At 40.8% G+C, this 27429-nt stretch overlaps 1 protein-coding gene across 1 annotated transcript in view; it reads right to left on the reverse strand.

The window, feature by feature from the left end:
* Nucleotides 1–477: 477 nt before the first annotated feature.
* Nucleotides 478–27429, reverse strand: part of msraa (methionine sulfoxide reductase Aa) — a 234982-nt gene continuing 208030 nt past the window's right edge. Inside the window, exon 7 of the mRNA XM_052025182.1 lies at nt 478–1839. Coding sequence (XP_051881142.1) covers nt 1681–1839 — 159 coding nt within the window. The 3' untranslated portion in view covers nt 478–1680. The remainder of the gene's footprint in view (nt 1840–27429) is intronic.

Genomic DNA, 27429 nt, shown 5'->3' on the forward strand with positions numbered 1-27429 from the left:
TAAGCTGTTTATCTTAAATTAGCAAAGTTAAAATATCTGGAGAAATTTCATATGGCCACGTTAAACCATTTGTCATTTCTAAGCTGTGCAGCCATGCTGATGATAAAGAATAAGACACCAAAATATATTCCTTTCAAGAATGTGTGATTCTCATTCTGAGTTAAAGTTCAGCTGTGTGACCTTGATTAACTGAGACCATAACTCATCTGAGCCAGGAATATAAAATACCCACAGTTTGATTGTGGTTTGTTTCTTTTGTTTGAAGGACAGGGTTAACATTCTTCAAACTTCAAGATGCTTACTTTATGTCTGCATAATTGTCAGAACTAAAAAGTTACCAGTCTGAAGGTTGAAGTCATAAATTGGAAATATGAAGCTTCTTTGCAAAATTGTTTGAAGCCCTGGGATACCTCGATACAGGAATATAAAACAACATCATTTAGAATGTCCCAAAGATTAGGTTGGCAGTAAATAACCACATGCAAAATATTGTCTGCAGTAGAAATGTTTATTGGGTCTGTTAGAAATCCACAATGATTGGCAATTGCTATCACAGCAGAAAAGAAAGTTGAAGAAAGTTGCTCTTTGGTAAATTTCAAGTCACTAACAAAACTACACAGCAGTGAGCGAGCTACATGTATCGACTGGAGATGATACTGCACAAAATATTTTGTTATCTGGCTGCTGAAATGAAACTGTGTAAGGCCCTAGGTTCAAAGCACTCATGCAGTTTAATGGCACTCAAATGGTGCAACGACATTAATTGCTCCTGCAACCAGTGGTGCTTTTTTTTTGCTTCATGGTATTTTTCATGAAGGGTTGGATTGACTTGAGAGGTACTGCCAGTAAAACTTTTCCTATTTTGGGGAGTTTGTTAGTATCTGTGTGGAAAATATTATTTTTAATGATCAAACACTGCACAAATTTGAATCATCTAAGCGTTGTCAGGGCAAAAAGGTATTTAAAATTATCCTTAGTGCAGTATTTTTAATTATCTTTAGAGCAGTATTTTTCAAATTATTCAATTGTTGATTTTTCTTATTTTTATGTTCTGAGATTTTTATGACAGAGAAGTCACTTTGTACTTAATAATACATAATAATAATTCACATTATAATAACTCATTACAAAAAGCTTGCAACAATTGCATTTTATCCTAAATCTTCCTTTGACCATACTTGTAACAGATTGATGACCATATTTATGATTTTATTTGAGGTGGGACATTGAAAGAATCTTTGTCATTTCAATTAATGTCAGATCATTTATTGCCTTTGTGGGATAGCAACCAAGTTTCATTTTGATCATTGCCAGGGATAATGAGAGAGGGGAAAGAAACACCAAAAGAAAATACACACTTTGATGAAAAAATATTTTTTTGAATCCTACCCCCACTAATCGATATGTAAATATGTTTCGGTGGAAAATTCATAACTGCAAGCAGGTCGCAACTTACTGAAATCTTAGTTCTTATTGGAACTACTAGTTATGAATTTCCACACAGTGTGGTGGACATTCATTATTTCAGCTATTTTGGGAAATGAATATATAGCAGGCAGCCAATCTGCTCTTATCAGCATTTTCTCCCCCTACTGTTGAAAGCAAAAACCTACCCTGTTATCTGGGAAATAGGTCATCGGTGGTAAAGTATAGTGTTTATTTTGGGACCACATCTTACTTCTAAATTCCTATTGGACATGATATCCCAGTGCCACGTAGTCCACAATAACCGCCTGGGTTCTTATTCAGGTATTGCTGATGGTATTCTTCGGCAAAGTAGAAAGTCTGACCTTCACGGATCTCAGTGGTGATTTCATCATATCGTTTTCTATTCAACTCCTGCAATGACATGTAATGACCAGGGCTTGTTAGATTCATATAGAAATTCAGACATATACTAACTACAGTAGTCCAAATTTATAAATGCCATGGTTATTATCACCATCCATTCAGTTTCAATTTTGAAGAACCTATCAATGTAAAACAGCCACATGCAATGAGATCTGACTTAAATTATTTTAATAAATTGAGTTACTCAACAGGGAAAAGATAAGAGCTAGGAACAGCCCTCAAACCTGGTCTGCTATTCAGAAGGATTGCGGCTGATCAAATCTTTGGCCTCCATTTTCCTGCCCAGTCCCATAACCATTATTCCACTGCAGTCTAAAAATTTACCTTTATGTTAAACATATTTAAAAATGTAGCATCCACAATTCTCTGAGATGGAGAATGTCAGAGATTCATGAGGAAGAAATTCCTCTAATCTCAGTCTCAAAGCTGACAGAACAATAGAATAAGCTTGATTGATTTAAGAGATTATCCTGTTCCTATTTTTAGGTTCTGTTTAGTTGAAGCTAAGATACGGTATGGGTACGAAGTCACTGGTGGAAATGGTATATAGGTCCACTAATCATAACTATACTGTCAGACAATATAAATACAATTATTTAAGAAATAATGAGTTTGTAAGGAATATATTGCAGTAATCAGAGGTTATTAGAATCATAAATTGATTGGACAATTAAATTGGCAAGGATAGCCATGAGATTTCATGGAGTGTATTTGGGATGGTTTCTTAGAGCAATACATCAGGAAACTAACCAAGGAGCAGGCTATTTTAGATCTGATATTAAGTAATGGGGCAGGATTAATTAATGATCTCACAGTAAAGGATCCCCCAGGAAATGGTGTAATTTCAAATTCAATTTGAGGGTGAAAAACTTGTATTTGAAACTGGTGCCCTAAATTTATCTCAAAGCTGGTACAACAGTACGATGTCAGAGTTGGCTAAAGTGGACTGGAAAAATAATGTAAAGGAGCAATACACAAAAAGTGCTGGAGGAACTCAGCAGGTCAGGCAGCATCCATGGAGGGAAATAAACAGTCGATGTTTCGGGCTGAGACTCTTCATCAGAATCAGAAAGGAAGAGGGCAGAAGCCAGAGTAAGAAAGTGGGGGGAGGGTGAGGAGTACACGCAGTCAGGGGATAGATGAGATCAGGGGATAGGCGAGTCCAGGAGAGAGGGGGAAGGTAGTGGGTGGGGGAAGGGGAGAAGATGTAATAAGCTGAGACGTGATAGGTAGAAGAGGCCAAGGGCTGAAGAAAGAGGAATCTTAAGTAATTGGAGTAAGATGGTAGATCAGCAGTTGTAGACATTTAAATAAATATTTCACAAATCTCAGCAAAAGTATACTCCAGAGAGAAAGAAAGGGTATACAAGAAAAATGCACCATCTGTGGCTAAGGTTGGGAACAAGTTGAAAGAAAAGGTGTATATCGTTATGAGGTTTAGTGGTAGGAAAGAGGATTGCAAGGTTTTTAGAAACCAGCCAAGGATGACTTAAAACATTATAAAGAGGGAGATGATAACAGCATGAGAGCAAACTAGCAAATAAAATAAAAACAGATGGTAACTGCTTTCAGAGATATACAAAAAAAGAGAGTAACTAAAGTCAATGTTAGTCCTTTAGAGGACGAGACTGGAAAATTAATATTGGGAACTAGAGAAATGGCAGAAATTCTACGTAATTACTTTGGATCAGTCTTCACAGTAGAAGACACTAAGAACATCCCAATCAATAATAGTTAATCAAAGGGCTATAGGGAAAGAAGAACTTAAAACAATCCCCATCACCAGAGAAAAGTACTAAGCAAACTAATGGGGCCAGAGCTGTCATCCCTGCATCTGGGTTTTAAAGGAAACGGCTGCAGAGATAATAGATGTGTTAGTTGTAATTATCAAAGTCCCCTAGATTTCTGGAGAGGTCCCAGAGGATTGGAAAACTGCAAATATAATGCCACTATTCAAGAAAGCCAAGAGTGGATCTTAATGAATGGCAGAACAATCTCAATGAATCAATTGGGCTCCTCCCGCTCCTGCTTCTTATATTCTACAGACAACATGATGTCAAGCTCACTCTTTCAGCAGATCATGCCTGATCTTCTTGAAGATGGACTTCACCTAAATAATCTCCTGAGGTAACACTTCACATGCATTTTCCTCATCTCCAAAGACACTTCATAAAGATACTGTACCCTATATTAAAACTCAACCATAGCTGGCTGGGATCACATTTGATCAACTCACACTTTATTTACCTGCATGATGTAGACTCTGGTTCCTTTCCCAAATGTCTTTTCCACTCTTTTTTGAAAAAATATTACTACTACAGCATATTTATTTAATAAGTTACTGGACAAGTTGCAGGGAAGAAAACAATATCAATTCTGTGGCATAGCCAGACAGCATAGCAGTGCAACAAATGGAACTGCTGCCTCACAGCTCCAGTAACCTGGCTTCAATCCTCGCCTTGAGTGCTGTCTGAGTGAAGTTCGCACAATCTCCCTGTGACAGCCTGGGTTTCCCCCAGGTGCTCTGATTTCCACATCTCCAAAAAGACGTGATGGTTGGTAGGTTAATTGACCACTGTAAATTTCCCTTGATATGTAAGCTAGTGGCAGAATCTGGGAAGAGTTGATTTAAATGTGGGAAGAATAGGGTAGAATTAGTGTAGGTGGGCGCTTAATGGCTGGCGTGGACTTGGTGGGTCAAAGGGCCTGTTTCCATTCTGTAGGACTCTACCTGGTAGTTGCATACTCACTTAGTTTGGAACTCCCTAGACAGTAAAAAAAAAAGCAGCATGTTTCAGTGGATTCACAAGAATCTGGAGCAACACACACAAAATGGTGGAGGAACTCAGCAGTTCAGGCAGCATCTATGGAGGGAAATAAACAGTCAATGTTTCAGGTCAAGACCCTTCATCAGGACTGGAAAAGAAGAGGGATGAAGCCAGAATAAGAAGACCGTAGGAGGGGATGATGTAAGAAGCTGAGCAGTGATAGGTAGAAGAGGCAAAGGGCTGAACATCGATTTCTCTGACTTCCAGTAACCACTCCCCTCTTCCCCCCCACTCTTTGTCTTCTCTCATTCCTGTGGCCCCCTCACCCCTTCTCTTTCCCCTCCCCTGCCCTCTTGACCTGGCCATCTATTCCCCACCTCCCTCTCTTTTTTCCATGGTCCACTGCCCTCTCCTACCAGATTCCTTCATCTTCAGCCCTTTGCCTCTTCTACCTATCGCCTCTCAGCTTCTTACGTCACTCCCTTTCCCTCCCACCCACCTACCTTCCCCCTCTCACCTGGACTCACCTGTCACCTGCCAGCCTCTGCTCCTCCCCCCTCTCCCGATCTTCTTATTCTGGCTTCTGCCCTCTTCCTTTCCAGTCCTGATGAAGGGTCTCAACCCAAAACGTCAACTGTTTATTTCCCTCCATAGATGCAGCCTGACCTGCTGAGTTCCTCCAGCATTTTGTGTGTGTTATTTCAGTGGATTACCCACACCAACCCTTCCAAGCTTGCTTTTCTTGTTCTCATCCTTTTAGTTTTTGTCATAGAAATTGTATTTTTCAACCTGGTTGAACTAATTCTGATGCAGAGTTTGGTCATAATGTTAATCTGTTAGTTTCAGAAGATAACAGGTCTCTTGTTCCATTGGCCTGTCCATTACTTGTCATTCTCCACGTCATCTTCAGGAACTCCAAATCTTTAACAATGCTTGCCATTTTTGTCTAAAGTCTACACATGTAGAAATTCAGAGTGACTGAACGGCAGGGTGAATCAGAACTCCCTTGCTGAACCTTTGGCTGGGCAGGTGTCTTCAACTGTAGAAATCACCAATGTTATGGCCTCCTTGGCCACTTCCAAAGCCAGGTAGCTCTGTTGCTAGAGACACAAGAGACTACAGATGATGGAATCTGGAGCAAAAAACTGCTGGAGGAACTCAGTGAGTCAAGCAGATATCTGTGGTGGCAAAGAGGACATTTCAGATTGATATTCTGCATCAGGACTGAGACTGTAGAAGGGAGATAGCCAGTATAAAGAGGTGAGAGGGAGAAGAGCTCTGCTGTTGTGCTGCTGTCATAGGTGAGAGGACAAGTTGTCTTGTTTGGCAGTGTGTACACCCTATGTAACTTCAAAATCTCACTGAAACTTCACGAATGTCCAGGAAGCAGGGTGCAGCCCAAGAGTAACAACATCTTGCTGCAATTATATAGGGCTCCGGTTAGACCGTACCTGGAATAGTATGTGCAGGTCTGATGTCTCTGCCTAAGGAAGGATAGAGTGTGCTTGAGGGAACACAACAAAGGTTCACCAGATTGATTCCTTGGATGGGGGAGATTGTCCAATGAGGAGAAATTAAGCAGGCTGGCTGTAAACTTTCTGAAGTTTTGAAGAATTACAAGCGCTCTCATTGAAATATATAATATAATTACAAAACTTTATAGGGTAGATGCAGAGATGAAGTTTCCCCTGGCTGGGGTGTCTACAGTCTCAAAATAAAAGGTTAGTTATTTAGGATAGAGATGAGAAGAAATGCCTTCACTCAGAGGATAGTGAATCTTTGGAATTCTCTATTGGTATTGGTTTATTATTGTTACGTGTACCAAGGTACAGTGAAAAACCTGTCTTGCATACCGTTGTACAGATCAATTCATTACACAGTGCATTGAGGTAGTACAGAGTGCATTGAGGTAGTACAGAGTAAAAACAATAACAGAATACAAAGTAAAGTATCACAGCTACAGGGAAGTGCATTGCAGGTAGTCAATAAGGTGCAAGGTTAAACAAGGTAGATTGTGAGGTCAAGAGTCCATCCTTTTGTATAAGGGAACCATTCAATAGTCTTATCATGGAACATAGAACACTACAGCACAGTACAGGCCCTTCAGCCCACAATGTTGTGCCAACATTTTATCCTGCTCTAAGATCTATTTAACCCTTCCCTCCCACATAGCTCCCCATTTCTCTATCATTCATGTATCTATCTAAGAGTCTCTTATATGTCCCTAATATATCTGCCCCCACAACCTCTGCAGGCACTGTGTTCCACGCACCTACCACTCCATGTGAAAAACTTACCCGACATCCCCCTTATACCTTCCTCCAATCATCTTAAAATTATGTCCCCTCGTGTTAGCCATTGTTGCCCTGGGAAAAAGTCTCTGACTGTCCACTCGATCTATGCCTCTTATCATCTTGTACACCTCTATCAAGTCACCTCTCATCCTCCTTCTCTCCAAAGAGAAAAGCTCTAGCTCACTCAACCTATCCTCATAGGACATGCTCTCCAATCCAGGCAACATCCTGGTAAATCTCCTCTGCACCTTCTCTAAAGCTTCCACATCCTTCCTATAATGAGGCCACGAGAACTGAACGCAATCACTGTGGGATAGAAGCTGTCCTTGAGCCTGGTGGTATGTGCCCTCAGGCTCTTGCTCTACGCAAGAATGCTGTGAAGGATCAGTCACTGACTATATCAATGAGAGAGACGAATCGATTTTTGGATATTAAGGGATACAGCAATGGTACAAGAAAATGGCACTGTGATAAAAATCAGCCATGCTCTTACTGAATGGCAGAACGGGTGCAAGGGGCCAAATTTTCTACACCTGCTTCTATTTCTTATGGTCTTATGTTCTTTCACAGGTGAAAATATGAGAGGGAGCAAAAAGAGAAAATGCTAGAAAAACAGGAAGTCTGCTGAAAGGTTACATGAAACATTAATTCTATTTCTCTCTCCACAGATTCCCTCACACGGTATTGCCATCAGTTTATGTTTTAAATTTCAGATTCCAACACCTACAGTATTTTACTTACAATGAGAAAAACAGAATTTTAGAAGATAAAATTTGCAGTGAGATACATCACCTTTTAAAGCCCTTGGATCTTTCAACAATATATTACAGTCACTGGTAAAGAGCAGCTTTGCCCCCACCAGTCAAGAACAAGATTAGACTACTAGAAGAAAGATAAATGGCAATAAGTTTAATTTAAAGCTATGTCTTCCTTGCGCGCACTGCAAAAAATGCTGTAATAATATAATGATACTTTCATACATGTTAACCCTCTAAGGCAGCAATTACAGCTCCATAGGTGTGGAACAAAACTCTCAGCTCATGTCAATAGTTCCAACCTGACATGAAACAAAATAATGGCCACATTTACTGTAGAAAGAAAAACAGTAAATGTTTCAGGTCTAGGACCCTTCATCAGAACTGGTTAAAGAGAGAACACAATAGCTGTTTCTCTTTCCATAGATGCTGCATTTCCTGTTTTTATTTCAGATTTCCAGCATCAGCAGCATTGTCAGTTTTCAGCCACATTTACTTTTCCGCTGTCTTCCCTTTTCTGTTCGCTGGAGTCTAAAATGAAATGCTAATTTCATGTCACCTTTTTGCATTCCCTACTCAGACCAATTTCACTCTTGTTTGTCCTGGAGGCAAATCATGCCAGGATACAATTTCTTCTATTGCCTTCAGACAGTTCTCTTTCAAATTAATAATGCACATCAAAGGAAAACACTGCAAAACCTAGAAGCTGAAAATATAAAAACAGAAAATGCTGGAAACACTTAAAATCTGTGGAGAGGCAAGCGTTGACATATTAGATTAAAGAGCTTTAACATGCATGGTTCCAGTTTCAGTAGCTCACAAGACTAAACTACTGACTACAACTGATGCCCAATTTTGTGGCACTCTTCACCGGGGTTTTGGACAGTCATCAGGAGTCTCAGCAGGTGACATTATAAGCTTAAGTCAGCTTAACATCTGTTACTACCAACAAAACACACAAAAGGAACTGAAATTGGCACATTAAGGTGTGCATAGCTCATTACCAAGCCACTGTCTCAAAACCCTTTACAAGGGAGTAAACCAGAATGGAATTCTTGGAGTGGAATCATTCCACCACATCAAAATTCAAAGACCTTGGTCAGAATTTACCAAGCAGTGCAAATTTTGGTACTCAAAATCAAGGTACCTTGTCCTCATCTCCTGATGCTATGCTCAACAGATTGACCACAATTCCGAGTGGACCTGTGATTGGGCCTTGGACTGGTGACTCCCCTTGATTCATTGGCAACACTCCAGGACTCAGTAGTCTTAAAGTGTGGCAAATGTGGTGGTGGAAGGCTACTGGGGATCAGTGGAATGAGAGGGTGGAGGGACTCAAGAATGTAAGCAGGCCCACTTGTTCAATGGTACGGGATTAAAACCAAAGGAGCATTGCATGGGGAATGATGTCAACCCATACACAATTTTGACATATAAGTGACCAGTCAAAATTTACAATCGGCATGATTCAACCCAGAAACACCTGCAAATGCAGTTTTTAACTGCTCAGGACTGAGAAAGAACGAATACTATCACATTTCTAGGTATATTTATCTACAAATGCAATAACTTTTATGTTCCATAAACTACAAGTCCAACAAAAGACTCTGAAAGCATGTGATGGTCTACTTAGCAATTACACGTACAACATTTCACACCATAGCTCTTGGTATGTAGTTGGACAACAGGAAATGATGTACAGTTACTGTAAATAAGCTGACTGACAAAGGATTTTTTTTATAGAGCAAATACTTCACAGGAACAGACAATAAAACTGCAGGAACTACGAAAACAAATCTTATGAAAAATGACACTAATACTACTGCTCAAAAAAGATCAGTAAACTGCTGTGTTGATTGAATAAGAGAATTAAAAATACTCAGAGCGACAGTAGAAAATGGAAGTGAAAATGTACTAATTGGATAACATTCAACTTAATTACTATATTTAAAAATTTTAATTAAAGAGCACACAATCAATCTTGTTAATCTCACTTAAATTCAGGAGCAAGAAGTGAGGAAGCCTCTCAGGCAGGATGGAAATAAATTTGCCTTATCCTCATAATAGAGTTCTAAGTTGCTTAAAAATTCAAAGATCTGGAGGTCACACTTTCATGGATTTCTTTCTTAGCAACAATTAGTGTTCAGAACCAAAATTAAAAATAATAATGCATTTTGAAATTAAGTAGCCAAGTCATGCAAAAACAATTAAGACAACGTGCAGAAATAAAACAGAATTATGGTCAGGTCTTAAAGCAAAATATCACTCTTACAAGAAGCAATACAAAACAGATCATAACAAAGAAATAAAGATATCCAGATGCAAGGTCTTTGGCTACTGGATCCTTTAAGTTACCAATTCTCTGCTTTTATAAAGAAGACCCATTATGATATGCAAAATAGTTAGCTTCTGGATCACCGTTAAAATGAAGGTATGAATTCTGTAATACTTTGGGGATTTTTCACAAGATCACAAGACAAGGGAGCAGAAGCAGGCCATTCGGCCCATCGAGTCTGCTCCAAGGAAAGGGAAATAGAAATGGGGAATGGGGGGGGAAAAAAACCTATTCTAATCCCAATTTGTGGCCTTATCCCCATATCCCTTGATATCCTGACTATTTAGGTATCTATCTATCTCCTCCTTGAACGCCCCCACTGATCTGGCCTCCACTGCTGTACGTGGCAAGGAGTTCCACAAATTCACCACCCTCTGGCTAAAGAAATTTTTCCTCATCTCTGTTTTGAAACTGTACCCTCTAATTCTAAGATTGTGCCCTCTGGTCCTGGACTCACCCACCAAGGGAAACAGCCTAGCCACAGCTACTCTGTCCTTTCCTATCAATATTCTAAATGTCGCTATGAGGTCCCCTCTCATTCTTCTGTACTCCAGCGAGTACAGTCCAAGAGCTGACAAACGCTCCTCATACATAAGCCCTTTCATTCCTGGAATCATCCTCGTAAATCTCCTCTGAACCCTCTCTAACGTCAGCACATCCTTCCTAAGATGTGGGGCCCAAAACTGCGCACAATATTCCAAATGAGGCCTCACTAGTGCCCCATAGAGCCTCATCAACACTTCCTTACTTTTATACACTATACCTCTCGAAATGAATGCCAACATAGCATTCGCTTTCTTTACCACCGATCCGACCTGGTGGTTAACCTTTAAGGTATCCTGCACGAGTACCCCCAAGTCCCTTTGTACTTCCATGCTTTGGATTTTCTCTCCTCCTAGATAATAATCTGCCCGCTTATTTCTGCTTCCAAAGTGTACAACTGCACATTTCTCTACATTGAATCTCATCTGCCATTTCCTTGCCCATTCTCCTAAACTGTCTAGGTCCCTCTGCAACCTTCCTATCTCTTCAATACTCCCTACTCCTCCCCCTATCTTGGTGTCATCCGCAAACTTAGCCACAAAACCATTTATTCCATCATCCAAATCGTTAATGTACAAGGTAAAAAGGAGCGGCCCCAACATCGACCCCTGCGGCACACCACTAGTAACCAGTAACCAACCAGAACGAGATCCTTTTATTTCCACTCTTTGCTTCCTGTCAACCAGCCAATGCTCCACCCATTCTGTTATCCTACCCGTAATTCCATGACCTCTCATCTTATTAATCAATCTCTTGTGAGGCACCTTATCAAAGGCCTTTTGAAAGTCTAAATACACAACATCTATCGCTTCTCCCTTATCCACCCTACCTGTGATTTCTTCAAAAAACTCCAATAGGTTGGTCAGGCAGGATCTTCCCTTCACAAAACCATGTTGGCTAGGACCTATCTTGCCTTGCACCTCTAGGTATTCCGTAACCCCATCCTTGAGGATAGATTCCAATAACTTTCCCACCACTGACGTCAGACTAATAGGTCTGTAATTTCCTTTATGCTGCCTCCCACCTTTCTTATACAACGGAACTACCTTTGCGACCCTCCAGTCCTCCGGAACCACGCCGGAATCTATCGATTTCTGGAAAATTATCGCCAATGCCTCTGCTATCTCTAAAGCCACCTCCTTCAGAACCCGGGGATGTACCTCATCCTGTCCGGGAGACTTATCAGTCTTTAGCCCACTTAGTTTTCCTAGCACCTTCTCCCTAGTAATCTTAACTGAATTCAGTTCCATTTCGTGAGACTCCTGACTAACCGGCACATTGCTGATGTCCTCCACGGTGAAGACCGATGCAAAATATTCATTCAATTCCTCTGCCATCTCTCTATCGTCCATTATAATAGCTCCTGCACCGTTATCGATTGGTCTTATATCAACCTGTGTCTCTCTTTTACACCTTATGTATTTTAAAAAACTCTTAGTATCCTTTCGAATGTTATCCACCAACTTCCTTTCATAACTCATCTTTTCTTTCCTAATGACCTCCTTAGTTTCTCTCTGCAGGTTTTTAAAAGCTTCCCAGTCTTCTGTTTTCCCACTAATTTTGCTTCTTTATACGCCGCCCCCTTTTGCTTTTATTTTAGCCTTCACCTCTCTCGTTATCCACATTTGTGCCTTTTTTCCATTCAAAACCTTCTTTTTTCTTGGAATATATCTATCCTGCAATTTCCTTATTTCCTGTAGAAATTCCTTCCATTTCTCCTCTGCCGTCCCTCCAGCCAGCTTACTCTTCCAATGAATTAGGGCCAACTCCTCTCTCATACCATTGTAATTTCCTTTGTTCCACTGAAATATCGATACACCAGTTATCAGCTTCTCCTTCTCAAACTTGAAACTGAACTCAATCATATTGTGATCACTGGTTCCCAGTGGTTCCTTTACCTTTAGTTCCCTAATCACCTCCGGTTCATTACACAGCACCCAATCCAAAACAGGTCAAGTACAGTTAATCTGTCAGCAAGAAAGCAAAGATGAATATTCCAGTAATTATTAATTTGTGGTTCCCAGATTAAATATTAAAAATCAACTAAATCGAGCAGCTAGATGTACATCCATATTATAGTAAAAAAAAATCCTCAACAAACCATGAGAAAGTCAGGCACATATTGTGAAAGCGTGATCAATCAACACAAAAATAACATTACACATCACTGACTCCTACAGGATTCATTTCTTTCCACTTATCTCAATGTGAATTTGTGCACAATAACTGCATTTCTCATACATAAACAGAGACAAAAATCAGGCAGTTGGATACCTGAATTGTCCAAACTAGGATAGTTTGGCGATACTTCCAAAACCACTCCCATAGAAAGGTCAGAATCCTATACACTTTTTCTTAAGCGTTTTAGGAAATGAAATAACATGAAAATCACTGCTTTTGGATATGTCTAAAATTAAACAATTTAGTTCAACAAAGTTTCACAAGAATTTGCTTATCAATTCTATTAACATTCTAAAGATCTGTAATTTTTCTTTTATTTACTTGTTCATGGGATGTGGACATTGCTGCCAAAGCCAGCATTTACTGTCCATCACTACCCAACTTGAGCTGAGGAACCACATTGGTGGGTTTGGAGGCCAGATCAGGCAATGATAGCAGATTTCCTTTCCCTAGAGGACGTTAATGAACCAAATCAGATTTATAGCAATTCGGTAGTTTCACGGTTACTTAAGCTATTTATATTCTGTCACAAAGTGTCAAACATAGCTACATCCAAGCAACAACCTATTAGCAAGACATAATTTTTCTGATAAAGGTTATGTGTCCAAAATGTTAAATCCGTTTCTCTCACCACAGATGCTGGCCTGACCTGCTGAGTATCTCCAGCATATTCAGTTTTTTTCCCCTCTTTCTAGCATCTGCAGTGTTTTGCTTCTTAAAGATGTTCTTTTGCTCCACTCAGGCTTACTATAAGTTAGACTTTGTATATAACTGTTTCACCATTTAACCAAACTGTACACAGTCACAAAGGTTGATGAGAAGATAACATTTAGATCAGAAGTGACTTTATATAAGCTCGGCCCCTTACCAATGGATCATTCTTTGGCCTGTGACCCTCAAGTTCAAGTTTTAACTATTGAAGAAGCTCCAGATTTTAACACTGCCCTGGAAGCTTTAGTAAACGAGGTACAAAGGAAGGGAAGAGCCAAGATCAGACACGTGCTCTGGAGACAAAAGTAAAAGAAAGCTATGGCACCAATACCAGAAGTTGTCCCTTGATGACCTAGATGGCATATTGCAAGAAATTTGATGATCTGGTGATGATGGTGGTCTAGTTCTAGGTCTGGAATGCATCTTCAAATGTCACGCCACACCAACAGCACAACCAGCAGCAGACATGTTCAATGTACTACACCTAATAACCCGCCAACAATTTCTATAAATCAGACCTAATATTCATATGCTTCACCTTAACATACGTTTGCATTGTTACAAGCTCACACCTACATCTCACAGCTTGGATAGACTACTAAGTATTCAGCTTAACAGCCACATCACTCAGACAATGCATAACTCATTAAAAACTTTCCCATCACTTAGAGAAGGAAAACAGGAGGCAGAGGTAACCTCCTTCTGCATCTAAACTTGTCCCTTTTGTTTGTATAAAAGAAATTCCAATCTTCTGATTCATCCTTTGAGCAATGAATCCTTCTTTGCCGACTGTCTTGCTATTCAATTTGACCTCCTAAAACTATTCATAATTTTTAAAATCTCTATTGAATGTCCTCATTATTCTTTGCTCCAGAGAGGAGAAGAGTTTTTGTTTTACAGACTTGTAACTGCTCATCCCTGGTATTATTTCAGCTAATCTTCATTATGCTCCACCATGGCTTTGGTATCCTTCTATTCTGTAATGCTGAGAACCCATGATATGCTGAACCATGGCATTTGCAGTATCTTGGACAAATTCATTCTCATTTCTTTGCCTCTATATTCAATGCTTCAAAAGGGAACCCTGAATCCTATTTGGCTTTATGTATCTGCACCTGTGATCTCTTTGCTCCCACACCATTTAGGATATAAGAACAGCAATGAATGTGCTAAAATAAAAACAAAAAATGCTGGAAACATTCAGCAGGACAGGCTGCATCTGTGGAAAGAGAAACAGAGGCTGACACCCTTAGTCAGAACTAGAATATTGTAGGATATTTTAATCTACACAAGTTGCAAAAATCAACATGTTATCAATGTTGAGCACAGCAGAGAATGTTTCAGACAATGGAGTTTAAATGGGGAAGCGATTTTTGAAAAATATACAGGTTAATTTCCATTGGACTTAATTAATAATAAAAAGGAAGATCAAAAACTGAAATAGTTTAAAGAGACAGCACAATAGAAAAACTGTGTCAGATACATAAGATGATAAAAGATACACACGTCTTGGAGGATACGAGGTTTGGAGAAATAAGCTTGAACAAAAAGTACTAAGATCAATTTTGATATGGGAAACTAAAATCTCCAAAATTCAGTGATAATCTATGGAACTTCCCAGTCTGTGAAAATGTGGTTAATATTGAAGGTTTTTCAATCCAGTGGGGCATTAGGATGCATTTTGGTACATATTTCATTAATGTTGAAAGGATATTGTCAGTATTATCATTATTTTCCTGTAATGTGCAAACATATCTTCATATTTATTGATATTTTACTACGGTGATATGATTCAAAAAAAGTCATTGGACCAGCCCTTACTAACATCAGTAACTTGCAGAGAAATATGGGTAATAAAATTCATACAAATGTAAGGAGCACAATTACCAATTATATACTAAAGCTTGAATTTCTGATAAAATGTGAAGAACAAAATATTGTCTAATAATGTTAGGGAACAAATAGCACATGATAGATTCTGCAACATAAACTGATAAAATACCCAAGCTGTACTGAATCATGTCTGGTAAATGTGACATCACCTCATCGGGTGGTTGAATTGGCAGATGCTATTGACAGGTGTCTGTAAATTGTTCTGTTGACAGGCAGATGGTAATAAAATTAGTTTACTGCCAAGTGTTTGCTCACGACAGGTTTTCCTCTTCACACATCTGTAGATGGATGCATCTGACTAGAATGCGTATTAATGATGTGTACTTCACTTTTTTTTTCTTTTAATCCTAAATATAATCTTCTCAACTAATTGCAGAAAGTGTAGATGAAAATTTACAGCATTAGGTTCATTTGACAACGTGGACAAGATTCTAAGCAATTTTCCCTCCCAGTTTTCTTCTGTACCATTGTGGTATGGTGCCATAAATGCCAACAACCATATGATATCTCATTTAATTGTCCACTATACCTCTGAATCAAGCTGCAAGCATTTACGATTTTCTTTAATGTGTTGACCTTCGCAGCCAAACTCTGTCCTGACACACAGATTTTCAAGCAATGATTAGAGGTTTTGGATGAAGAGCTGATTATCCTATTAGCCTATTTTAAGTGCTACAACTCCTGCTGAGATCAGCTAACTGAATGAACCTGGAGCTGCTTTATCTGCATAACTCAATATATTTCCAGACATTTGTGTTAGCCAAAATGAAAATTTTGTGCCAAATGAATAAAACATATTTCTATGTTAATTTAAACCCTTGTCCTCTGCAGAAGCAGACAAAGAGTTACTGCAGGATACCAGAATTTGTCAAGTGATGTGGTATCAATTGATAGTTTGCCAATTAACTTCTTTTTTTTTAAAAAAGTATATAATTATCTGGTACAATGAAATTGAAGATTAAACAGTAATATTTAGAGTGATATGACCAATTAGTTCATAAGACATGACAGATATCTTTAAAGGAATGAACAATGGGCTATTGCTTATGAGGGGGCAGTAGTGATCATTACGATGTTCCAAAGTTCCTGAGTACGTGGTTTGTGAAACATATGAATTAGGGGCAAGGCTAAATTTACAAGGACACTTGGACAGGTACTTAAAAAGGCAAGACAGAGAAGGGTATGGACCTAGTGTGTGCAAACAGGATTAGTGTAGATGGGCAAAAAGGTTGGCATGGATGTGGTGGTGCTGTAGGGTCTGTTTCTGTACGGGTGCCACTCTATGGTTCTATGAGGAGTAGGCCACTGGCCCCTCAAGCCTTCTCCACCATTTAATAAGATCATGATTGAACTCTGCATTCACATCTTACCCAGAATAATCATGCCCTCACTTATCAAGAATGTAACCTACCTCTGCCTTAAGAAATATTCAAAGTCCACTGCCCTTTGAGAAAGAGAGTTTCAAAATCTCACCACTCTTTGAGAGAGAAAAAAGTGCTTCACCTTTGTCTTATACGAGTGACTTCTTATTTTTAAATATGTGACCCCTAGTTCTAGGTTAGATTTGTCCACAAGAGGAAGCATCCTCTCCACATCCACCCTGTTAAAGACTCTAATCAAGTCCCCTCTCACCTTTGTTTGTATCCAGCAGGTACAAGCCTGGCCTATCCAATGATTCCTCATAAGACAAACTGCCTATTCCAGGTATTAGTCACCTTAAATTCACTTTCTTCCTGGAATAAGGAGGCTAAAACTGTAACAGTACTCCAAATGCGATCTCACCAATGCTCTATATAAATATGATTGTTCCTAAGTTTGTGCTCAATTCCTCTTAAATATTTCCTGCCTGTCATTTCATATGTTTAGTGATAAGGGAATGGGTACATATTCTTGAGCTTTATTTCACTATCTTTTAAGATCAGGAGGTAGTTTGGGAAACATTTCCCTTCAAGCTACTCCAAACTCACAAATTGGAACTTGATCCAAAGGTCAAATTCCTCTGTAAAAGGAAGAAAACATCCTACCACCTAGGGCTGCATAACTTATACAAGGGGCTCTGGTTCCTCCTAATCTATTTAATTAAATCATCAATGTTTACACTCTTCATCAATTTTAACACCTCAATCAAATTGCAATTTTGTTAGTTGTCAGTGTTCAGTGAAATAGAAGTAAGAGATGGGGAACAGAAGTCAAGCACTAAATGTTAGGCTTTGCATTCTTACCATCATTTCACTCAAATTACCCTAGATGCTGCTCTTGTAATTGAAATACTCATTGGGCTTACAGTGTCATGAAGTAGCAGGATCACGAGGCAGCCATGTGTTTTTGGTTGGTGGGCATTCTTGTTAATCACACAACAAATCATCTCAGCAACACTGCCACCAATCCATAAATTTTAGGTGTCCAAAACTCACATCACATCCTGTTCACTATCACCTCTATGCTAGTTAGCTTACATTAGCTCCTGGTTATGAAACATTTTATTTTAATATTCTCTTTCTTACTTTCAAATCTTTCAATGATCTCAATCCTCAATAGTTCTGCAATCTCCTCCGGCCCTACAAGCTTCAACGATATGTATGCACAACCAACTTTGACCATTTGTGCACCCGTAGCTTTAATTACTTCACTGACAGATATGCCTTAGAGCAATAGTATCGTACAGCATAGAAACAGGCCCTTCAGCCCACCATATCTCTGCTGACCATGTTACAGTCAATGTAACTGCACTGTGTAATGAATTGACCTGTACAATCTGTTTGTAAGACAAGCTTTTCATTGTACCTCGGTACAAGTGACAATAATAAACCAATACCAATACCATACTAATCTCACTTGCCTGTATTAATTTCATATCCATCCATGCCCTGCTCATTCAACTACCTGTCCAGATGCCTCTTAAATGTTGTTGCTATTCCTGCCTTTACCATCTCCTCTGACAGCTCATTCCAGATGCCAACTTCTCTTTGTGTGAAAAAAATAACTCCTCAGATCCCCTTTAAACCTCCTCCCTCTCACCTTAAACCGTTGTCCTCTAGTTTTAAACACCCCTACCACTGGAATCAAATACAGGCTATCTTCCCTTTCTATGGCTCCCTCAGTTTTATATGCCTCTATCACGTCATCTCTCAACCTCCTTTAGACCAGGGAAAATAGACCTATACTATCCAATCTCTCCTGATAACTCAAGCCATCCAATCCAGGCAATATCCTTGTGAATGTTTTCTGCACCCTCTCTAGTGTAATCACATCCTTCTTTTAGTGACAATGTTCTGACTGACTAAACTAAGCCACATGGAAGCTGTAACTGGGAGATATAAAAGTCTTTATTTCACACCAACGGATCTTCAGGAGAGAATCTAGCTCTACACAATGTTTTATACTTTTTAAACACAAAGATAATAATAAACGATTACTACAGTTTCAATGGCTATAGTCACCTACTTAACCTTTAATATTTTGAATGTAGACAGGTAACTTTGCAGAATTACATATTTACAATGGTAGCACTTCCCAACCTGCCGAATCAGAATCAGATTTATTATCACTGACGTATGATATGAAATCTGTTGTTTTGCAGCAGCAGTACAGTGCAAAGACATAAAAGTCTATAAATTACAACAATAAATAAATAGTGCAAAAAAAAAGGAATAATGAGGTAGTGTTCATGGGTTCATGGATCGTTCAGAAATCTGATGGTGGAGGGCATTTAATAGCAGAACTCCTTTAAATATTCAATACTGGTGGCTGGTCCAAAAGCTTCTCAGCACAAACTTCAGACACCCAAAATATACCTCTTTTGTTACAGTGTTGAAGGATGGCTCCCTGAATATACAAGTAGCCAAAATAGTAAGTGAGAAAACAGGACCTGTCCTGAATTGTGCATTAAGTTGCAGGGATATGCCTTTAACAAGTACTAATAGAGGAGATGGCCATGTAATGCCTTTCCCTGATCTCAATCCTGAAGTTTTCAATAACCACCAATTAACTATTATCTTCCCCTGTGTAGTTTCAATGGTACAGAATCAGAAATCCCACACTCAATGATTGGTTTCAATAGCCTTAGAGTATCAGATGAAGTTAAATTGTGAACAGGTATTATTTCCTGAAGACTGGTTCTGTAGTCTCTTGTGTCCTCATTTTAATTAATATCTGCTATCCATAATTTCATAACTCCAGAAAAATCCCTAACAACCAGAACGGCACATGATCTCCGAAATGCAGACTAACTAATCTTTTGTACAACAGCAACATGACATCCCAACTCTTATTACTCAGTGCTTTGGCTGATGAAAGCAAGCATGCCATATGCCTTCCTTGCTACCTTGTCTACCTGTGTTCCCATTTTTAAGAGAACTATGTACTTGTACCCCAGATCCCTCTGTTCAACAACATTCCCCAGGGCTCTACCATACATTGTATATATACTACCCTGGTTTAATTTCCCAAAATGCATCACTTTGCACTTGTCTGAGTTAAATTCCATCTGCCATTCCCTTGCCCACTTTCCCAGTTGATTTGTAACCTTAGACAATCTCCTTCACTGCCCACTATACCACCAATGTTCATGTCATCTGCAAATTTATGCCACTTGCATTCTCATCCAAATCAGTTACTATAGTTGACAAGCAGCAAAGGACCCACAGCCAGTCCCTGCGGCACACCCCTAGTCACAGGCCTCCAATCTGAAAAACAACCCTCCACTACCACCCTCTGCCTCCTACCACCAAGCCAATTTTGTATCCAGTTTGCTAACTCACCTGGATCCCATATGTTCTAATTTTTCAGACAGCCTACCATGCAGGACTTTGTCAAAGGCCTTGCTAAAGTCCACGAAGACAAAATTCTACCACCCCTGGCCTCATCAATCCTCTTGGTCACCTCTTCAGAAAATTGAATCAAAATTACAAGACAAGATTTCCCATGCACAAAACCATGCTGACAATCCCTAATCAGTCCTTGCCTTTCCAAATGCAAATAAATGCTTCCCTCAGAACAGGACAGGACATACATGGTGAATGGCTGGGCCCTGGGAGTAATGTTGATTGGAGAGATCTTGGGGTACAAGTACATAGTATGAACATTGAATTTCCCATTTTCAGGTAACATTCATCTCATGTTTCCCCGCTCTCTCTCCTTCCGGTCTGCCTCCAGCCCTCCCATTTTTGCTCCCTTTCCCCTCCCCCCTCCAGCCCCCCATCACCCATTTTTCTCCCCTCCCCCTCCTGGTTCTATCCACCTCCTACCCACATTTCACTCACTAGATCCCCTCTCAGATCTGGTTCCATTTGCCCTTCATTTCTCCCTTAACGGTTCCATTATTACCTCTTTACTTACCAGATTTCAGCACTGGTAGCCTTTTTATTCCTGCTTATCGCCCTGCAGCAGCTGTCTCAACCTTCAATCTCCCCTGCCCGCACCTGACTGCATCTGTCTATTTTTTTCCTTGTCTGCTTCCACCTGAAGCACACCTGCCTCCAGCTCCACCTCTCCCCCTCCCTACTGGTCTCCATCAACCTTTAGAGCCTCTTCATCCTTCAGACCTCTGTCTCATCCCTCCCTCTCTCCTCTTTACAGTAGCTATTCTTTCCTTTTCATTCTCAGTCCTAATGCAGGGTCTTGACCCAAAATGTCGACAATACCCCCACAGATGCTGCTCGACCTGCTGAGTTCCCACAACAGTTTGTCTTTTGCTCCAGATTCCATCATCTGTAGTATCTTGTGTCTCCTTTCCTCAGAATCCAATAACTTTCCCAACACTGATGTAAGTTCACCAGCCTGTATAGTTCCTTGGCTTATTTCTGCTGCCCTTCTTAAAACAAGGCACAACATTAGTTTTTCCCCAGTCTTCTGGTACCTCACCTCTGGCTCACAAAAATACAATAATGTTTGCCAAGGCTCCAGCAATATCCTCTCATGGTTCTCTTAAGATCCAAGCATACACTTGGTCAGGCCCTAAAGAATTATCCACATTTATGTGTTTCAAGACCTCCAACACCATCTCCTTTGCAATGTTGATATGCTCCAGGATATCACTGTTCCCTGTAGTGCAAGGTTTAAAAGCATGTCTGCAAGCAAAATGGAGTTGTCAGCTAAAAATGTCCAGTCTGTACAAGCAGGCTCATTTAGAAAACAAGTAAATCATGAGGCCCCAATTCACCCATGAGGCCTTGAAGTATCCAGCTGCAAGGACACTATGGCGTGTGGGAGGTGTTGGGAGCTTCACAGTCTGTAGTTAGGAAGACTTAATAGTAAGAAAAAGTTGTTTTCCTGAAGGAGTCACCAGGACTAGCTCCACCATTCTGTGGGACGAATATTTCTGTCTTTTGTTAGGGAAGCTAGTTAGTTTGAAATATATCTGACAGTTGTTTGTAAGATTAGGGCATAAGTGTGGGCTTTTACCTTTATGAGTGTAATCTGCTTGCAAGCTCATTGGACTTCTCTTTGGATCGGGATTGTGAACGGTGCCAGGACCTCTAAGTTCTCAGAACCAGATCGTTCGTCTCTATGGAGTCTCCAGTGGGCAGAAGGGCGTGAGACTTGTTAGTTGATTAGTTACTTTATTAATCCCTTTCTGTCATTTACTATATAATAATAAATATAGCCTTTTGCAACCTTATACTGCTGAAGTATTCTTTCTCCAACATTGATCCGAATCCTCAAAATCTGCATGATTATATCTGGTTACACTTAGACGTATTTGGCAGGATTTGGTGAAAATGTTGAGAAAGAAGAACAAAGAGCCAAAACCTGAGACCTTTCAGGTCCCAGGATGGACAGATAATTCTGAGGGGTTCAGTAGCTTGGCTAATGTATTGAATAAATGGGGATCACCTATGTATTGGGATAGAGAGTTGAAGAATAAGCCAGAAAAGCTACTATACTCAATTATTAAATGTTTGGAGGGAGTGGGCTTCCCTAAAAAGAAACAAAATCTCCCACAAGTGGGATGGATGATTGCTACTGCACTCAGACAGCAGTGTGCTAAAAATGAAAAGCTTGAAGCTGAAGCCGATAGATTAAAGGAGGAATTATCTGCCCTAGAAAAGCAAAATCTGACACTGACTGAGGCAGCAAAGGCTGCACAGGAATGGACAGAGAAGGTGAAGTCAAAACTGGTGGATGCAGTGCGTAAGTTGGAAATGGTAGAGCAGCAGAGGGAATTGCAGGAGTTAGGAACCAGAATGAAACAACAACCTGGTGAGCCGCCTGCTACCTGACTCACTCGGCTGTGGGATCAGGGTGCTGGTCATATAAATATAAACGAGAATGAAATAAGACACATGGGCCCCTTGAGTACAGACCCACTTGTGGGGGCTGCGATGTGCGCCAACTACGGAACCCATAGTCTCTGGGACTGGATTACACCGGGCTTTAGAAATCAATATCCCATGGCCATGGACTGGGAGTCAGAACCTAAGGCCTGGCACACCATGCAGGAGGCTATAGCTAGGTTGCGAGATATGGCTTCGCAGACAGGGATGTATGTGCAGCATTTTGTGGGCCCTGAGGCTGAAAGATTCACTTATGACATGTGCAGCCGTCTGATGGAAACAGGACCAGTACATCTGCGTGGTATCCTATTGGCTATGCTAGAACCCACATTAGGAAGGACAGTAGCAGAGATTGCGAATATACGTGCAACTAAAGGAGGTAGAAGAAGAACAGGTTAAAGGTAAAGTAGCTAAAGTAAATCCCTGGCAAAGCAAGACAGAGAGTAAAGGAAAGATCCAGAATAAAAGTAAAATTACCAGGAGGGCAATGTTTCTTGCTTTGTTAAGGGCCGGGATAGATAAAAATAAAATTGATGGCATTCCAACTGGGGTCATGTATGCCCTTTGGAGACAACATTGTGGTACCCCAACAAAAAAGGCAGGGGCTGGTAAGGGACAGGCTCTGCCTGATACCTGGAAGGGCGGGAGGAAAGGAGTGGAGCCCTCCTCACCTCCTGGGACAAGCTTGTACCCTAGTTTAAAAAAGTTAGATCAATTGTGGCACCTCAGCCACCCCTTAGACTAGGGGTGGGGCCAGGATTCCAGGCCTCAAGGGTGAGTGACCCCCACCCTTGGAGTATCACCTGGAGACCGGAGGTCACAAGTTCCAATAATCTTATGGTGGAGAGAGGGGAGTATACAGAGAGAAACGGTGTTGATAGATACCAGTGCCAAAGATACTTTAATACTCGGCAATCCTGATCAATTTAAGGGCAAATGAGTGTTCGGTTCATGCGCATGGAGGCACAGTCACTCCAGCGGTATGGACTGTTCTTCAATGTCTATCAGTATTGGCATATCACAGACTGTCCCTGTTTTAATCTCAAGTGTACCTGAGAACATATCGGGCATGGATCTGTTAATGAGATCCACCAGACAAACCCCTTTGGGTAAATTTTCTTTTGGGATCTGGACTGTGACAGTGGTGGTGAGCAATGCTAAATGGGATCTGTCCTGATCCAGACACCTGTCCATGTAGTGTCCATAAAGCAATATCACATACTGGGTAGCTATGGAGAAATTGGAGAAACCACAGATGGGCTACTTCTTTCAATAGTGATTCGACCTCCAATCTCCAGCTTTAATAGCCCACTCTGGCCAGTTAAGAAACCCGAAGGCAGCTGGCAAATGATAATTGATTTTCCTTTTGCTGTTCTGTCATAGGGCTATGTGCACAGCCCCACCCGTGCCATGGCATAGTGGCTAGAGACCTCGAAAATTCTCCTTACCTCTTAACATCAAGGTGGCTCATTGGCGACATATTGTTGCGAGGACCAGCTGAGGAAGATGTCACATCGGCCCTAACCATCTTAGGATAGCATAACAGTCCCAGGATTGGGAGATTAATCTGGCTAAGATACAGGGTCCTAATCAAACTGTCCAATTTCTGGGTACTCCGTGGGTTAAAGGAGAACGCATAATACCCGATAAACTGAAGAATAAGATCCTTAACACAGTCACTCCCGCGAGCAAAGAGGAGACTCAGTGCTTTGTTGGGCTCCTTGGCTACTGGAGGTGTCACAACCCACAGTTAGCAACACCGTTGCAGCCCTTGTATGTCATCACTTGAAAGGAAGCTTGTTTTGAGTGGGGTCCAGAACAGCAATGCCAAGGAAGCTGTTGCACAGGCCCTGCTGCTCGCCACAGGTATGCCCGGCGCTCCGTTTGAACTGCAAATTTCCGTGAATTCAGATGTTGCTGTCTGGAGTCTATGGCAGCAACAAAATGGATGCCCAGTACCTCTGGGCTTCTGGTTAGGTAAAGCTGCCTGACACAGCCACTCACTACTTGCCTTTCGAAAAGCAGCTGCTATCGGGCACTGGTAGGGACAGAAGGACAAATGGGTGATGACGAAGTTTCACTGTGACTAGACCCTCCCATCATGACCTGGATCCTTATAGAGACCCCCACCCTTTGGGGCAGAGTAGAGCTTTATTGTCAAATGGAAATGGTACATTGCTGAGAGGGCTGCAAAGGGACTGGACAGTGTCAGCAAACTACATGAGCAGGTTGCTCAAGCCCTCGGTCTGTAAAATCCAACCTGATCACAGCCCCCACGTTGCCAGATTTACCCATTAAGTTGGGTGGGGTGGTGCCTTTAAATGAACTACCCACTTCCCAGCAATGGCATGTATGGTTCACTGACAGATCTGTTGTTGGGAAAAATAGACACAAGTGCGAGAAAGCAGCAGCTTTTAACCCTGATACCTAAACTATTCCACGTCAACAGGGCGCTGAAGGCTCCAGCCAATACGCTAAGTTGGTTGCGGTACACTGTTACAGGAAGAAGACGACGAGGAAGTTCACATTAATGCCAACTCTCGGGCTATGGCCAATGGCATGGCTGTTTGGCTGCCAAAGTGGAAAAAGAATGACTGGAATGTCGCAGGAAATCCCCTTTGAGAAAAACCCATCTGGCAAGACATTTGGGAAAAGCTCAATGCATGAACATTACTGTCTATCATGTGGATGTGCACATGAAAGATGATATTGATATGACCTTACACAACAACACTGTGGATCAGACTGTGCAACTTAAGATCTGGAAATCATTGAAGAAGAACAGAGACCTTTGTACGTGTGGGTGCACAAAACCTCAGGACATTTGGGGATTCAGGATAACACTGTGTGGGCTAAAGAGACATCTTCCTCTTCCTTTTGATAAAGTCAGAGAATGTGTGTCCTAGTGTGAAGTCTTCCAATGAGTAAAGAATTGACTATTACTTAAATGGGCTATGGCACACATTAAGCGGGGAAGTGGCCCTGCACAGGTCTGGCAGATCGACTATATTGGCCCACTTCTCCTGCAACAGAGGTACAATCACTTTATAACCATGGTCAACACTTATTCTGGTCTTTTGACGGCCCTTCCTTCCATGAAAGCAGACCAGGACAACACCCTCTGTGGCCTTCAGAAGTTTATATCTTACTATGAGGATCCTCTCAAAATACAGTGTGATAATGGATCCCACTTCTCAGGACAGAAGGTACAAGAATGGGCATCTGACAATGGTGTGCATTGGTTGCTACACATTTCCTACTATCCCCAAGCATCGGGCCTAATTGAATGGATGAATGGATTGCTCAAACAACAATTTAAGCTTCTCATGCTTACCTACACCCTAAGGGATTGTTTTGTCTCAGGCTATGTACAATCTGAACAATCACCCCCCACTGGGTGGATCACCAATACAGAAGATAACTAATTCTAACAATCTCAAGTCTATCCCCACTCCAGGTTCCAAATTGTGTAGGGATGGGAAGGTATGGGTACACTACCCAAACAATCCTCCACAAATGGCTGTAACCCACGGATGGACAAGGTAACACATTTGGATTTTAATACAAGGACAGTCAGTGCCGGTGTGTTTAGATTCAGGAAAAGTTACGCGGTGTGAATAAGATATTTTACTGAAAATAAGAACAGATATTATCTTGCGTTACAGATAAACCATTGATGTCAGACTGTGACACACGTTCGTGATCGGCATGTTTCTGGCCATTCTATTCTGGCAAAGGTACCGAATGATTGAACCAAGGCAAGATCGTATTGAGTGTGCAGAGAAGAGATCAGTGCATGGAGGATGTTGATCCCTTGGAATGGACTTGCACTTTTCTGGAAAATGGGAGTGGTGACAGAGATGTACTTGAAGTCCCCCTATAATACAAGTGTCACCGGGGAGGGAACCAATGGGTGTTCCCTGAAGAAATTCTTACTGAGGCCTCATCTCTACTTATGAGAACTGTTCATTAGAGATTGTTCCAGTTCAAGACAAGGCTTTTGTGAGGCTTGCTCACGTGGGTACTGACCATTATTTGGCCACCTCAGAAACTTATTATTCCAAGTCTGGTTTCGAGTCTAACCCTACTTCCTATAACATTGCTCTGATTAATATATCCTGGGAAATAGTTATTGCCAACCTTACCCTGTTATCCCTGCGCAAAGGACAGGGACCCTTGGAATACAATGGGTTTACTTTGACCAAGAGCTGCACCGTTTTGTGGCCTCTGAACTCCCTCCTTTCCTCCTTTAACTGCTGATTGGAAACAAATTATAAAACAGGCCAAGCAAATTGTTCATCAATGGGCCAATCATACAAAGGAGGTTATGTTACACAAATATATTGTGCTAAAAGAATTGCAAAGACCAAGTCTGTGGGATTAAGCTTGGAATTGGGGAATGAATATTGAAGTTTATCCATGGATTTGCATTATATCACATATAATAGTTGTTCTTCTTTGTATTATGCTTATATTAGAATGTAATGTGCTTTATTTTTTATACAACAACTCAAGCGAGTACATATGTTATCCTCTTATTGGCAAGACACATTAGGAATACTGAGAGGCTAGCTACCCATACAGCTTATGCTGCTAGATCATTCAGTGACATGTAGTTATATGGAAAATGTAGGCTAACAACTCCAAGGAGTGGAATGTAGTGTAAGGGTTAAAAGCATGTCTGCAAGCAAAATGGAGTTGTACAGCCTGGAAACTTTTAGATGACAAGCACGCTCATTTAGAAAACAAGAAAATCATGAGGCCCTGAGTCCTGTCACCTTTGAGGCCTTGAAGTATGCAGGCATTATGGGAGCTTCACATTCT

This window comes from Pristis pectinata, chromosome 10 (assembly GCF_009764475.1).
Source record: "Pristis pectinata isolate sPriPec2 chromosome 10, sPriPec2.1.pri, whole genome shotgun sequence".
Classification (NCBI taxonomy): Eukaryota; Metazoa; Chordata; class Chondrichthyes; order Rhinopristiformes; family Pristidae; genus Pristis; species Pristis pectinata.